Here is a 15,608-nt window from a genome sequence, read left to right as displayed (position 1 = left end):
CTATGCACCGATTCAGGCTGCGGCCCCTTTAAATCGCGCGCTCCCCGCCCCCTGAGCTCTCGACTCTAATACATTGCATAAACAAAGTTCACACAGCTAATATAACCCTCAAATGGATCTTTACAAGATGTTCGTCATGCATACTGCATGCATGCTTCGGATCATGTGAGTATAGTATTTATTTGGATGTTTACATTTGATTCTGAATGAGTTTGATTAGTGCTCCGTGGCTAAAGCTAACATTACACACTGTTGGAGAGATTTATAAAGAATGAAGTTGTGTTTATGAATTATACAGACTGCAAGTGTTTAAAAATGAAAATAGCGACGGCTCTCTTGTCTCCGTGAATACAGTAATAAACGATGGTAACTTTAACCACATTTAACAGTACATTAGCAACATGCTAATGAAACATTTAGAGAGACAATTTACAAATATCACTAAAAATATCATGATATCATGGATTATGTCAGTTATTATTGCTCCATCTGCCATTTTCGCTGTTGTTCTTGCTTGCTTACCTAGTCTGATGATTCAGCTGTGCACAGATCCAGACGTTCTGCCCTTGTCTAATGCCTTGAACATGGGCTGGCATATGCAAATATTGGGGGCGTACATATTAATGATCCCGACTGTTACGTAACAGTCGGTGTTATGTTGAGATTCACCTGTTCTTCGGAGGTCTTTTAAACAAATGAGATTTACATAAGGAGGAGGAAACAATGGAGTTTGAAACTCAATGTATGTCTTTTCCATGTACTGAACTCTTGTTATTTAACTATGCCGAGGTAAATTCAATTTTTGATTCTAGGTCACCTTTAATGTAGCCAAATTCCGCGGGAAAAACACAGACTTGGCAACACTGGTATGAATGTGTACAGGATTTCTGTTGGAATCAATCATAATTCATCATAATTTGAAAGGATCCTAATGAGATCCTACTGGATGAACCAAAATTCCGACAGGACTTTTGCTCTAATCTACTTAGATTCCTCGATTTCTCTCGGATATTTGATCTTATCAGAACTTGTGTTGCATTGGAATAACGTCCTGCTATGGGAGCAATAGATGTTTTCAAATTTACTTTAAATTCCTTCTGATGTCCTACAGGGGCAGTTTTTCCTATTAGGACTTGGTTTAGTAGGTTTGAACAGACTGATTCATATTCAGTCCAAATTATGATAGGAATTTTATATGCAATCCTTTCTTGTCAATGGAGAAACTTAAAATGACTTACAAAGGCTGTTAAAGAACAATATAACACACAAAACACATTAGATCAGTGGTTTGGAATCACTAGAAAACCTCGGTAAACTTCCAAAGTATACTCAAGATTTAAAATAAGCATTAAAATAAGCTAAGACAACTAAAAATCAACACAGTTTCTGAGATGAACCAGAATTCCCACAGTCAGAAAACTGGGACATATGAAGCCTATATGAAGTGTGACTTATAGACACAGAAAAGTCATGAAAATTAATAACAATTTTAAAGCTCCATAAGCACTTCTGTAACGAATAGACATTTTTCTAGTATTTTGGTATTTGGTCTATTTTTAGCGAAGCTCTAAAATATTTTATCGGGTAATCATTTTTACAATTTAAAAAAATATATATATTTTCTTAATCCTTATCCTTTACCTAAGTAAATCATGAACGACTGGAAAAGTCTTATGAATTTATTGGTTAATAAGAGAAATGCAACTTATAAAAACTAGAAGTTTGAGAACTAGGGTTTTATGATTTCCATGATGTGGAAAACATGGACGTAATCTTTGAATCCAGTAATAAAAATGGAATTTACTGTATAATACGGAATGCCATGGAATTTGGCAAATTTTTGGATGAATAAATCAAAAGTAAAGCTGTACACTTAAACAAATTGCGACACGGACTAGTGAATACTGAACCACAAAAGACTACATTTCATAATTGTGTCGAGCGGATCTGGACGGGCCTTGCGGCATGTATATGTGTTTACATGCAAATCTGTAGTTCAGGTACGAGCATGTCTGTTTGAGAGAGACTTGCACGCTCAGCACTGGGAGACTGACACAGATAGTTCAGGTTACCTATTGAGTCTCAACAACAGCGTGAGCCTCTATTCAGCAAACAAACTGCACACAACAAGTCATGTGTTTCCGTCCTCTTCCTTTAGATGGGTGCGTCTCAACTGGTGGGTCACGACCAAAGAATTATGTTCTGAAGGCAAAAACCAATGCTGAATGCAAATAATAAGTTGCTACAAATCAAATAATCATGCATACGCTCTTCAAAATACAGGTTCTTTACTGGCATCTTTGGTTCCATGAAGAACCTTTAACATCCATGGAATCTTTCCATTGCATTAAAGGTTCTTTATAGTGGAAAAAGGTTCTTTGGATTATAAAATAGCTCTTTTAAGAACTGTTTACTGAAAGATTCTTTGTGGAATCAAAAAATGGTTCCTCTATGACAGTCAATACATTAATAGCGGAAGCAATACTTTAAAAACTGAAAAGAAGCAGGTTTTTGGACAAGGGAGGTCGTTATGTTTCTGCTCCTCTGTTTTCGATCAGATCATTTTAAACCGTAAACTCCAGGAAAGTTTTCTGTCCAAGGATCCAGTGAGCAAATGCATTCAAACAATCAGTCAAAAACAGCCCTAATGCAGAGAAAACCCGGCCGATATCACAAGAGATGGCGGAGAGAATAGTGTATTTGGCTTCAAAGCATGATCTCTCTCCTATTCTGTGATTGTTTCAGAGCAGCCCAAGACGTTTCTCATACAGACTGAACGGCGGCTCAAAACGTATACGCAATACGCAAACTACATCTCTCGGAAGGATAGAGCAAACCAATGTCTCGCTAGTAAAGTTTTGATGGATGATGATAGTAATCAAGTTAAAGACAATTAACTATATTAATAGAGGCCTTCTGAAGTGAAGCGATGCGTTTATGTAAGAAAAATTTCCATATTTAAAGCTGATGTCCTTAAGATTTGCCTCTTAGTCGCCATCTCTGTTTGAAACCTGCAATTGCAGTTATGTACGGAATTATTATCTTTACAGCGTTGTGCATCGGCACGGCTCCTCAGCGTGGATGAATCTAATGTTTGCTGTCAGTCACCGCACCGGTGTGAATACTGTACTTCAGAATCACAGATTGTAGTCTTCAAGTATGACCAAAATAGGAATTTTCTCCGGAAAATGTCATCTGAACAAATAAGTAACAAATCAGCCACTTATGTTCTGACCAACTTGAGGGAAAAAGCATTATAATAAATCGCGCTCCCAATGATGATTAAATCTAACGATCACTTCGCATTAAACCGTGCAAATTATTATTATTGTTATACTTTGTTCTCAAATTGTTAATGTTAACAACATCAGCATTGCGTGACTATGTGTGTGTATTTAGTGTGTATACCACGGCTGAATCTCCAGTTGTCACTGACGATTGTCATTTGGATCTTTCTGGATTGCAATGCACCATCAAAATGATAAGTTTAATTATTAAAGCTGCTGTGAGAACAGGATATAAATGATCCACTAACAGCTGCATCCTATATGCATAGTCTAGCCGGGACTCCTTTCTTTCTGTTTACAGATGTGACGTAATGATGCAAAGACGAACGGCTGCATGCTCGAATTTCCCGCGGAAATCCACCAGTATCGATTTATTATAAAACATTATTACAAACTTACCGTTGTGAATCGAGCTAAGGTAAGGAGATAGTTTTGAACACTGGCTGGTTATGTACTTGCTCAGAAATTGATTTTGGATCATTTTTAACCAAAAAAAGTTACAGACTGCAGCTTTAACAAGTTATAAAGTAAAATATCTAGCTTCCACCAGACCGCCTTCCATATTCAAGTTACGAAAAAAGTGTAATGCCTCTCGCAGTTCAAAACGCTTACACTACGCCCTATACCTTCTGTATTCAACTTATAAAAAAGCTTAACCGGCACGACGTAAGTTACGCTTTCTTCCCAAGTTGAATATGGAAGGCAGTTTTAATCCTTTAAAAGCACTTTATTCTAAAGAATTCTAAAATCTAAAGAATGTTTTCTCCACTATAAAGAACTTTTTGTGGAATGAAAAGGATGTTAAAGGTTCTTCGTGGAATCAAAGATGCCACAAGAGTCTATTTATAATAGCAGACTTTTACATCAACTTTTACTAAGAACAAGAAAATGTAATTCATTGCAATATTCAAAAATGCAAATGTCTGGGAAATGTCTTTCTTATATTGTAAGACAATTTTGTTCAATTTGTTCACCAGAAAACCAGTAATATATTACTAACAACATCCAGTGCAACATTTAACCAGGCAACTATTAAGAACAAGAGCAAGAACACATACAGCATGAGGGACCAACTAATGCATCCCAAAACGCCTGTTTCCTTCCTGTGATTCCCTGATATGCTTCTACGTATATGTCTGACTCCGATCTCCAACAGAACGATGCGAGGCCTGATTTATTTTTCAAGATAAGCTGAACTGATCTGAGAGCAGGTTTAACGTGGGCGATTCATAATCATAACAAACCTTCAGTCCGTATGACACTGTGAGCTCTGGTTGAGCTGGATGAATCAGGCCGTACGATCTAACGTTACTCCAAAACACCTGCAGCAGTTACACACAAAACACGTGGAAACATGCAAAAGAGTGTGTGTGATGCATGAGATCACATATTTCATCTCTCTTTACTGTAAACAAACAAACCTGAAAGTCTCCTGCTTCTCGGCCGTTTCTATTTTAAACTACAAATCTAGTTTCAGTATGAACTTCAAGATGTTTCTCCTGAAAGCCCAGATCATTTGGTCTGGGGAAAAAATCCGATGAGAAATGTTTGAGTTCATATTGAGATCTTTCGATTGCAGGAGAGAAAAATCAATCATAAATGAGATCTATTTTTCTATATCTCAATTAATTCCCAGAGACAGAAACGAGGTCTGAAGTTTCTCGTGAGAAAGTCCTCACGTGTGTCTCCTCAGAAGAAATATCAACAATGTCTCAGATTTGCCAAGATAGCCTGCAATGAGAAGCCAATGCTGATCTGAGCTGCTCTCCAGCTCTATTCGATTTTCATTTCTCCAAAGAAATATCTGGGACAATATTTGAATGAAACATAACTGAGAGCTCCATTAATCTCATTATCTAACTCTATTTGAGCTTCAACAGAAGATATCAAACCCGTCGTGTCAACACTAACCCAACAGACAGTCAAAGGGAACCGTGATGAACAGGAATGCTGAGTGTGGAAAACCGTGGATAAACACATGGATTAACAGCCGAGCACAGAGCAGAGCCCAAAATCAAGTGCACAGGACCTGAAGGAGACCCCCTGTCCTAGTGTATTCTCAACTGGATATTCCACAGGAACAGCTGTCAACACAAGGCATGTTGGGATGGAGGAAACACTGACAATTATTATTCAGATTGACTTTGTGTTTTCGTTTGAAGGACACGCACACGACAACACAACGTGACATTAACACACAAAACATGCAGATAAAACACACACACACACACACACACACTCCGACTGCAGGAATACAAACATGATCTGTGCACAGACATTTCTTGTATTCTATAAAATATTTAATATATATATAAACACTTGTGTCTCTAAAAAATATACTGTAGCAGTTCAGTGATGGTAATACCATGGTATTTTTAATAAATTAGGGTACTGATTGCCATATTTATATACCATGTAGTTCCATGGTTTATTATTACAGAAGTGCAATTTATATGGAAATAAACTGAAAATTAATAATCAAACCCATATGCCACTTGCAATAAAGAACAGTGGTTCAGTGATTGCATTGGATGGTATAAAGAATATCATTGCACTGTTTGATTATTATATTCATATGATACTGTCAGGTATTCCAAAATGAATATATTCATATATGCAATCATTTAAATTGTATATTTTATGGAAACGCAACTTGCATGCATTAACGCGACCCATATGTGAAATGCAAGCATGAATGTAAAAGATCCTCCGCATACCGAGATCTGCAGCATCCATCCCGCATCCCGCGCCGACCACCGCGTCCGCGTCCTCCGGCAGCGCGGAACATCCTCCGGCCGCAGCAGCTCCCTCCATCAGATCAAACGGTAAAACGAATGCAATGAGAAAAAAACGGAGCGGGCGTCATGATCTGGGTGCGCGGTGTTTGTGCGGGTCTGAGCGCGCTCCTGGCAGCTGCCGCACAGCGCTCGATCACACGCTCGCGCTCATGTGAGTCCGATTCGCTCGAGCGCCGCTGCTGCTGCTGCTACGCCAGCGATGACGTCAGCGGGCTCTGCTGCGACGTTTTTTTCTAGTATCGCCTTTCAAAACGACGTCAGACATGGAGGAAAGTGCGTAAGCAATACATGGAATGAATAGATATTGTGTTTTATAATTTTGTATCTTTAACCCTGGCACTTTTTTTCTGTTTTGTAATTGTTGTTCTGACATTAATTAAAAAAAAAAAAAAATTTTTTAAATGGAATGCATATAAGATGCATTAAAACAATTTAATTTAATCATAATTATAATAATATTTTAAGGAAATTTTTAATTTTCATTTAAATTAGAAATTGAGAAAAAGCTAATGGATTAAAACAAATGAGTGAGTGAACACCGCCCTCTACTGCATGATATTGAAATTGCAAAACACCTGAGAAACAACAAACTTCTCTTTATCACCTGCTAATCAAGTTATTTATTACAACTGACTATCAGGACATGAATAACAAGCACAATTCACATGAAGGACTCAAGGTCAAAATGCCACTGAAATATATTAAAATGCAGGGAGAAAAATAGTGAATTTCTCTCTTATCTCGTCTTGGACACCAGTCATAAATAACTACATGCTTTTAATTGTAAAATAATTCATTGTGCTCTGTTTTGGGCATTTATTACAACTTTTTTTGCATATGATCTGACAATTAACCAAAATAAAAATTCTACTCAATTTTGAGTTAATTCAAGGGTTTGTGAAGGAACTGCAAAGGGTTAATAATATAAAATAAATAATTTTAAAATAAAAACTAAAAATAGATTAAATATTTTATTAGTTTACCTGCAAGTCATCTTGACTATTGACCAACATTAGAGACTGTTGAACATGTGAATGTGTTAAAATTATTAAAATATTAATAAAATCTCAGTTGGATTTCAAGTAAATATTTCAGGTCAAATGTGTTTGAGAATCACTGGGTTATTTGAAACATTTGACATAGATGGACCCCTGTGCTTTTATCTGGTTAGAGGAAAAAATGCTGTCGTAAAGATAAAACATGAGGAAATATTGCCCCTAATAAAAGAGGGTTAATTTCAGACACTGTCCTGAAGTAACTGAGTTTTACTTACAGGAATCAGCACAGGATTTCTATTGGAATTACATAGACTTTTTAAACAGTGGATTAGTTAAACTGTGCCATTATTCTAAGACAATCCAATCAGCGGTTCGGAGCGCCAAAGTCACGTGATCTCAGCAGTTTGGCGGTTTGACGCGCGATCCGAATCATGATTCGATACGCTGATTCATAACGCTCCGAATCTTCCTGAAGCAGTGTTTTGAAATCGGCCATCACTATATAAGTCGTTATTTTGTTTTTTGGCGGACCAAAAATATTCTCGTGGCTTTATAATATTAATACTGAACCACTGTACTCACATGAACTGATTTAAATATGTTTTTAGTACATTAATGGATCTTGAGAGAGGAAATGTCATTGCTCCCTATGCAGGCCTCACTGAGCCATCGGATTTCAACTAAAATATCTTAATTTGCGTTCTGAAGATGAATGAAGGTCTTACGGGTGTGGAACGGCATGAGGGTGAGTAATAAATGACAGAATTTTCATTTTTGGGTGAACTAACCCTTTAATCTGCATATGATAAATCTCTAAATAAATCGTTTTAGCATCGATATCGAGATGTGCATCCACAATAGTCACATGGCAGGATGTGTGATGTTTAGTATCCATACGGACCAGACACCACGGTTCAAAACCCATGTGATTCAAAGTTTGACCATCATACAATGACTGTTTATCATTTGCATGTGTTTTAGATCAGTCAGTTTAAACATTCAAATGATTTTAAACCATTTGAGCGCAAGATGGCGCGAAAGAGCGCTCAATTCTGAGTGCGCGTTTTCTCTGCGTACATACACAAAAAAAAAAAATTGTTAAAATGTACTGCATCCTCATAAACACAGTTGCTTATGGCTTATTAGTGAAGATAAACAACTGAGAAAGAACCGGATGTCTAACAAAATTTTGCATCGGCACATTCGGTCTTAAAGTGACAGCAGCCTAATATTCCTGCTGCTTTGTGTCACGAATGTTAATCAAATCAACAAAACACAGAGATAAATAGCTTTAACACAGATTAATTATGTTTAATTTATTGCAATGTCAGTTTTTTCCAATATTGTGAAGAAAACAAACACATACATTGTAAAAGAACTGGCCACACAGGAAGTTCTGACACTACTGTTTAATTATCATCACTGCTCATTAGAAAATGTTCTTTAGGTACATGAGTTTGATCTTCAGTGTATGCAGGACTGGCATTGATCTCCTCTCTGGTGACGCTTCCGGACATCGGAGGGTTGTTCCCAGAGAATTTGCACGCCGGAGGACATCAGGCCATTCCCACCTGAACACAGGCTTGAGGAACGGCCGTCACAGATCTGGGCGACACCCTGCCAACGTCCAGTCATCGGCCAGAGAGGAGATGAGCGCCTACGAGACACATGGACGGAGATCGGATTTGATCCAAATGGCTACAGGTACTTGGGGAGATCCTTTTCAATAACCTGATGGGACAAATAAAACATCGGAGGTTATTTTTATTTAATCAAATTCAATTAAATGTTCTTAAGTGAAACTCTTCGAATCTGACATTAAGGGTACTGGAGTTACTTAATGATCCTTATGCATGAAGGAGAGTAAATGATGATTCATTTCTCATTTTTAAATTTCATTAAATTGGAAAAAACAGTATTGTTGACTTACGCTGGGATCGTCCATCGGTCCGTACCTCTTCACAACCTGACCCTCTTTGTCAATGAGGAACTATGATAAAAACATCAGTTTTGAGTTCACAATATTGCAGCGAATTAAAGAATAATATCATCCATTAATATGCAATACCGTTACCTTAGTGAAATTCCATTTGATGTTGCTGTGGAAACGAAAACAGCATTTTTGTCAAACGATCAATGCATTAGAGAACGAGTGAAAAATGTTGAGTAGAGAAACCAAACAAACTCACTTTCCCAAAGTGCCCTTGCCTTTGGGCTGGTCTTTCATCCATTTCCAGAGAGGATGGGCTCCGTCGCCGTTCACCTCGATCTTACTGAAGAGGTCGAACTCTGCGTTGTAGCCTTTGGCAAACTCCTTGATCTCCGCCTCGGTTCCAGGCTCCTATGAAAACAGAGAAACAGTCTGAATGCTTAGACTGGATTACACAACAGAGAACTTTTATCTGTGTCAAAAGCAGCCTGACACAACAAAACACAGAACAGAAGACTATATGACTGCTTTCCAACATGATTACGTAATGCGTGGCGCATCTCAGAGCAGTGCAAGACGAGCATTTGTGGTTAAAAAGTATATAATTGTTTAATTTTTAAAAAAAAATGAGCGATGGTTTCTCTAGATAAGACTCTTATTCCTCGTCTGGGATCATGTAGAGCTCTTTGAAGCTGCACTGAAACTGACATTTGGACCTTCAACCCGTTGAACCCCAGTGAAGTCCACTATATATGGAGAAAAATCCTGGAATGTTTTCCTCAAAAACCTTCATTTCTTTTCTTTTCATTCGAAGAAAGAAAGACATAAACATCTTGGATAATATGAGAGTGAGTAAATTATCAGGAAATTAATTAACTAATCCTTTAACCTACTTTTTGTTGGGGAAAAAAACCCCAGATGTCCACTTTATTTTCAGCACAGCTGATTGTGATGGAGCAGATGATAGTTTAACTACAGGCACATATTGATCATAGAGATCTGTATGTGACTTCAGATGAAGGATTTATAAAGCAATTCAAAGCATTTTGCATCTGTTGTTGTAAGATTAAATCTCACCCCACAACAAAATATAATCCACTTACAGCTTCACTCACGTGACCTACTTACAGTGATGACAGTGAACAGTCCTACAGTCAGTTAACTCACATTTAATCGTCAAAGAACAACTGTTTGGGACTGAATTGGTTGTAATTCACAATATAATCCCACACCAAAGTCTACAGTTACTATTTTTGCAGCATTGCATAACACTGTATCCCATAATGCAACATGCCTGATTCAATCATTTCCATTGTGACAAACAAACCGGATATAATGTTAACGATTTCAATACTTACCCTTTCTTATGGAATCTTGTTTCCGCCAAGAAATAAAAAAGGTAATTAATTGCGACTAACTCACAAATGCAAGATTCAAACTCAGTTGCAACTTATAAAGTCTGAATTGCGTAAAAGTCAGAATTTCAAGATATAAAGTCTGAATTGCGTGATAGTCAGAATTGCGATATATAGTCAGAATTGCGAGATATAAAGTCAGAATTGCGAGATATAAAGTCAGAATTGCGAGATATAAAGTCAGAATTGCATGACAAAGTCAGAATTGCATGACATAAAGTCAGAATTGCGAGATATAAAGTCAGAATTGCATGACAAAGTCAGAATTGCATGACAAAGTCAGAATTGCATGATATAGTCAGAATTGCGAGGTATAAAGTCAGAATTGCATGATATAAAGTCAGAATTGCGAGATATAGTCAGAATTGCGAGATATAAAGTCAGAATTGCGTGATATAGTCAGAATTACGTGATATAGTCAGTATTGCGAGATATAAAGTCAGAATTGCATGATATAGTCAGAATTGCGTGATATAGTCAGTATTACGTGATATAGTCAGAATTACGTGATATAGTCAGTATTGCGAGATATAAAGTCAGAATTGCGTGATATAGTCAGAATTGCGTGATATAGTCAGAATTGCGTGATATAGTCAGTATTGCGAGATATAAAGTCAGAATTGCATGATATAGTCAGTATTGCGAGATATAAAGTCAGAATTGCATGATATAGTCAGAATTGCGTGATATAGTCAGAATTGCGTGATATAGTCAGAATTACGTGATATAGTCAGAATTACGTGATATAGTCAGTATTGCGAGATATAAAGTCAGAATTGCGTGATATAGTCAGTATTACGAGATATAAAGTCAGAATTGCATGATATAGTCAGAATTGCGTGATATAGTCAGAATTGCGTGATAGTCAGAATTACGTGATATAGTCAGAATTACGTGATATAGTCAGAATTACGTGATATAGTCAGTATTGCGAGATATAAAGTCAGAATTGCGTGATATAGTCAGTATTGCGAGATATAAAGTCAGAATTACGTGATATAGTCAGAATTGCGTGATATAGTCAGAATTGCGTGATATAGTCAGAATTACGTGATATAGTCAGAATTACGTGATATAGTCAGAATTACGTGATATAGTCAGTATTGCGAGATATAAAGTCAGAATTGCGTGATATAGTCAGTATTGCGAGATATAAAGTCAGAATTGCATGATATAGTCAGAATTGCGTGATATAGTCAGAATTGCGTGATATAGTCAGAATTACGTGATATAGTCAGAATTACGTGATATAGTCAGAATTACGTGATATAGTCAGTATTGCGAGATATAAAGTCAGAATTGCGTGATATAGTCAGTATTGCGAGATATAAAGTCAGAATTGCATGATATAGTCAGAATTGCGTGATATAGTCAGAATTGCGTGATATAGTCAGAATTACGTGATATAGTCAGAATTACGTGATATAGTCAGAATTACGTGATATAGTCAGTATTGCGAGATATAAAGTCAGAATTGCGTGATATAGTCAGTATTGCGAGATATAAAGTCAGAATTGCATGATATAGTCAGAATTGCGTGATATAGTCAGAATTGCGTGATATAGTCAGAATTGCGTGATATAGTCAGAATTACGTGATATAGTCAGAATTACGTGATATAAAGTCAGAATTGCATGATATAGTCAGAATTGCGTGATATAGTCAGAATTACGTGATATAAAGTCAGTATTGCGAGATATAAAGTAAGAATTGCATGATATAAAGTCAGAATTGCGTGATATAGTCAGTATTGCGAGATATAAAGTCAGAATTGCGAGATTAAAAAGTCGCAATGACGTTTTTTTATGTTTTATTTCATGGCAGAAACAAGCTTCCATACTTTGTTTTAAAAAAAAACAAACAACTGGATTAAACATGCAACATACATAGTGCATGTTGCTATTTCAAATGTATATTCTTGCATACTGTTCAGCATACTATTTATTTACATAGCATGCAAACACCATATATAATGCAGTGCACACTGGTATTTGCATTCCTGTACATACCTGCTTTCCGAACTGGTTGCAGGGGAAGCCCAGGATGCGTAAACCTTTCTCAGCGTACGTGGCGTGCATTGCCGCAAACTGAGTGTAGTTTACAGGAGTCTTCCCTCACTTGGAGGCTACGTTAGTGATGATGCACACGTAACCCCTGACAACAGATAAACACACTATGACCCAGTTTCCTAGAGCAAGATTACACTTGGACTAAGACTAAAAATAACTGGATGCACAATGATGAATGTGCATTAAGAGGACAGCTGCAACGGATGCAAAAGCAGTGCAAAACTCTCCATCATGATGCGAGGATGTGTGGGTGGACTGACATTTGCTCTGGCAATTATAGGATTTTTTATTTGGCTGTTTTGACATGCACCACATTCATTCCCTCTCGACTGCATCCAGATGATGAATTGCATTACATGTAAGTTTAATACTTTGCATTAGGGCTTTGTTCAAATCACTACCCCTATAAAATATATGAGCGATTTAGCATATCAAATCAATTCTGTTCACCTGTATTTGTCCAGAGACACTTCATTTCCATCTATGTCTTTGGCTGAGAAATCGTATATGGACTTGGCCGACTGCCAGTCATTGGCTTGGGCACACTGCAATAAACAGAGAGAGGTTAAAGGTCACGAGGCGTGGCGAGTGTCTAGATGAATGCCATCAGATACTGACCACAAGAACAATGATGCACAATCATGTGCTATAAATCAGTGATGCAACTTCCTAATGCAATAGCTTGGCTTGTGAAATGTCAAGTCATCTTTGCCCTGAAAGTGTTGTGTGTGATGTAACTCAAGTTATGCATAACAAGAAACTATATATTCATTTACTGGGGTTTTAATAAAATGTTTGGCATTAAAATTACATCATGACATTATCTAGAGCTCCTACACAAAGCAGATTTTCCATCAGTGGGACTGTGTACAGCAAACACAGCGTCACAGGGGATTCGTTGCACTTACGGGAAACACGTAAACATCTCGCAGGTGGAACTAGTCAAGCTAAACAGATTTGAGAGTAATCCTATCTGAGAGTTCAGACTATATATGCCTCTATATGGCAGTCCAAATACATTTTATGTGTTTGAGATTAACAATTATACAAAAATATAGATCCATATTAAGTTCATGCTGTGTGGGTTTATTTATTAGTACGAAGCTTTTAAGCTTCAAATATGACACAATCACATGATATTTAAGGTTTTTAAAAGTGTAAAAAAACATAATGGAGATATAATTAATTTTGAAGTTTTATTAAATGTTAACAACGAGATGATGTGGTTTTTATAATCAATTCAACACTTTTGACATTTTTTTTTTTACAAGAAAATGTGTCACCAAAAAAAGTCATTTGGTTTCACCAAAATTTCATTTTACCGAATGATGATATTTTCAAACAATGCTAACATGCTGATATCTAGCAAGCAAAAGGGCAATCAAACATTTTATATTTAGCGCAAGTTTTTAAAATATTACAACATTTTCCATGTTTTATAGCAGTTGCACCGAATGATGTTTTTCGGGACATGCGTATGATCAAGTGAAAACATTAATTTTTCAAATAGTTAAGAGAAAGTTAGTTTACTTTGCTTCATGACCATGTGGTCCTTTGCAGGTGTCTGAATGATGTCACATGATACTGACCACATGACTTGATCTAAAATGGTCGCTTTATATTGGTTACTCCAAATGACATCAGTGAAATTCATTTTTCCGAACATTCTTTCTCATAACAAAGCAACGACTTCTACACATAATTTTAATACCAGTTTGCACTATGTTGATATATGATGTTATAAAATCATGCAAGAATAAAAAATATAGACATTTATTACATTTTAAGATATTTTAATCACAAATGAAATGGCTGTATTGGCCTTTGGACGGTTAAACCGAATGACCTTGTGACACTTTAAAATCTTTAAAATACCTTTATATGTAGCAAAATATAATTAAAACCTTTTGGATTCAATAAAAGAGATCTAGTTGTACTACCTTACATAGTTTGGATGTCATATCTTGGTTCTTTTATTATTATTACGGCCTTTGGACAAAAAAATTGCTCGTCACGTCATTTTCAGTATGTGATTGAACGGGTCATACTTTGATTATATCTGTAGGCACAACAACTTTGATTTTACTACAGATTTGGGAGTGGCAAACAGTGCAAATGAGCCTAAGAAGACATTTTATGACAGTTTATTTTAAAAAGCATATAACATTTTTTTGGAATGATTTTATACTTATAGTAAGATATTAAATTTGACAGATTAAATGAATGCACCTCCTACACCCTACCATAAAACAAACACTAGCTCTTTATATGTGACATTTATATATGTTTGATGCATTTCAAGGCTTAATAATAATAATAATAATAATAATAATAATAAATATAAATGAATACTCTTGATAATATATATATTTATATTACATGTTCATTATATCTGCAGGGACTGTATATATATATATATATATATATATATATATATATATATATATATATATATATGTATGATTAAAAAATATAAATGATTAACATTATCACCAAATAGCAGAACTGATTCATCTTCTCCACGTGATTTAATTCAAAAGTCAGCAACATTAAACCCACACCAGGCCTAAAACCTCTGTTTACCAACAAACTGGACTTTTACGAGTCGTTTCGAAACAAAATACACTAACAAAACACATATACTTTCATTTTAAATCATAAATAATCCCACAGAGACATGATTACATCATTAAAGCTAACGAGCTAATGTTCCTCCACCGGAATGAATTACCGGAGACACGCAGGTGCTCACATATAAACACACCGGACTTTGACCTACTTACAACAACATCATAAACTAGCTGTCAGAAACACGAAAGCGCCTTAAACAGAGTTAAAGAGCATTTAAAAGGCTTGTATGATGTCTTACCATGGCTCTAGTGAAGCTCTTGCTGCCCAGCGCCCCGATCAACAGCGCTCTCTGAATCAACCACATAGCGCTGCGGCACTAAACTCCGCCCAAATGCTGGAGAGACACGCCTCTTCTGTCAACTTCAGCCAATCAGAGACGGCGCTTATGCAACTAACGTATAATCATATGATTAATACGTATTATTTTTATTTTATTATTATTTTACATATTATTATTTTTTATTTCCGTTGGAAATGCAA

General features: G+C 36.3%; 2 protein-coding genes across 4 annotated transcripts in view; both read right to left on the bottom strand.

Moving 5' to 3' along the window:
• Positions 1–6,289, bottom strand: part of pip5k1cb (phosphatidylinositol-4-phosphate 5-kinase, type I, gamma b) — a 59,807-nt gene extending 53,518 nt beyond the window's left edge. The window contains exon 1 of one of the 3 annotated variants that reach the window (XM_048163827.1): positions 6,005–6,289. In XM_048163827.1, coding sequence (XP_048019784.1) covers positions 6,005–6,101 — 97 coding nt within the window. In that variant the 5' untranslated portion in view covers positions 6,102–6,289. The remainder of the gene's footprint in view (positions 1–6,004) is intronic. The other 2 variants (XM_048163829.1, XM_048163830.1) reach the window with 2 other exon arrangements.
• Positions 6,290–8,369: 2,080 nt separating this feature from the next.
• gpx4b (glutathione peroxidase 4b) lies at positions 8,370–15,516 on the bottom strand. The gene is made up of 7 exons (XM_048163984.1): positions 15,367–15,516; positions 12,948–13,042; positions 12,438–12,582; positions 9,273–9,424; positions 9,158–9,182; positions 9,014–9,073; positions 8,370–8,814 (listed from the first exon to the last, which is right to left on the bottom strand). The coding sequence occupies exons 1-7, from the start codon at positions 15,430–15,432 to the stop codon at positions 8,782–8,784; spliced, it is 576 nt and encodes a 191-aa protein (XP_048019941.1). The 5' UTR covers positions 15,433–15,516; the 3' UTR covers positions 8,370–8,781.
• Positions 15,517–15,608: the final 92 nt, after the last annotated feature.

Source organism: Megalobrama amblycephala, linkage group LG17 (genome assembly GCF_018812025.1).
Source record: "Megalobrama amblycephala isolate DHTTF-2021 linkage group LG17, ASM1881202v1, whole genome shotgun sequence".
NCBI lineage: Eukaryota > Metazoa > Chordata > Actinopteri > Cypriniformes > Xenocyprididae > Megalobrama > Megalobrama amblycephala.
Note: the sequence above shows the minus strand (reverse complement) of the source record. Positions and strands in the feature narration are given on the sequence as shown.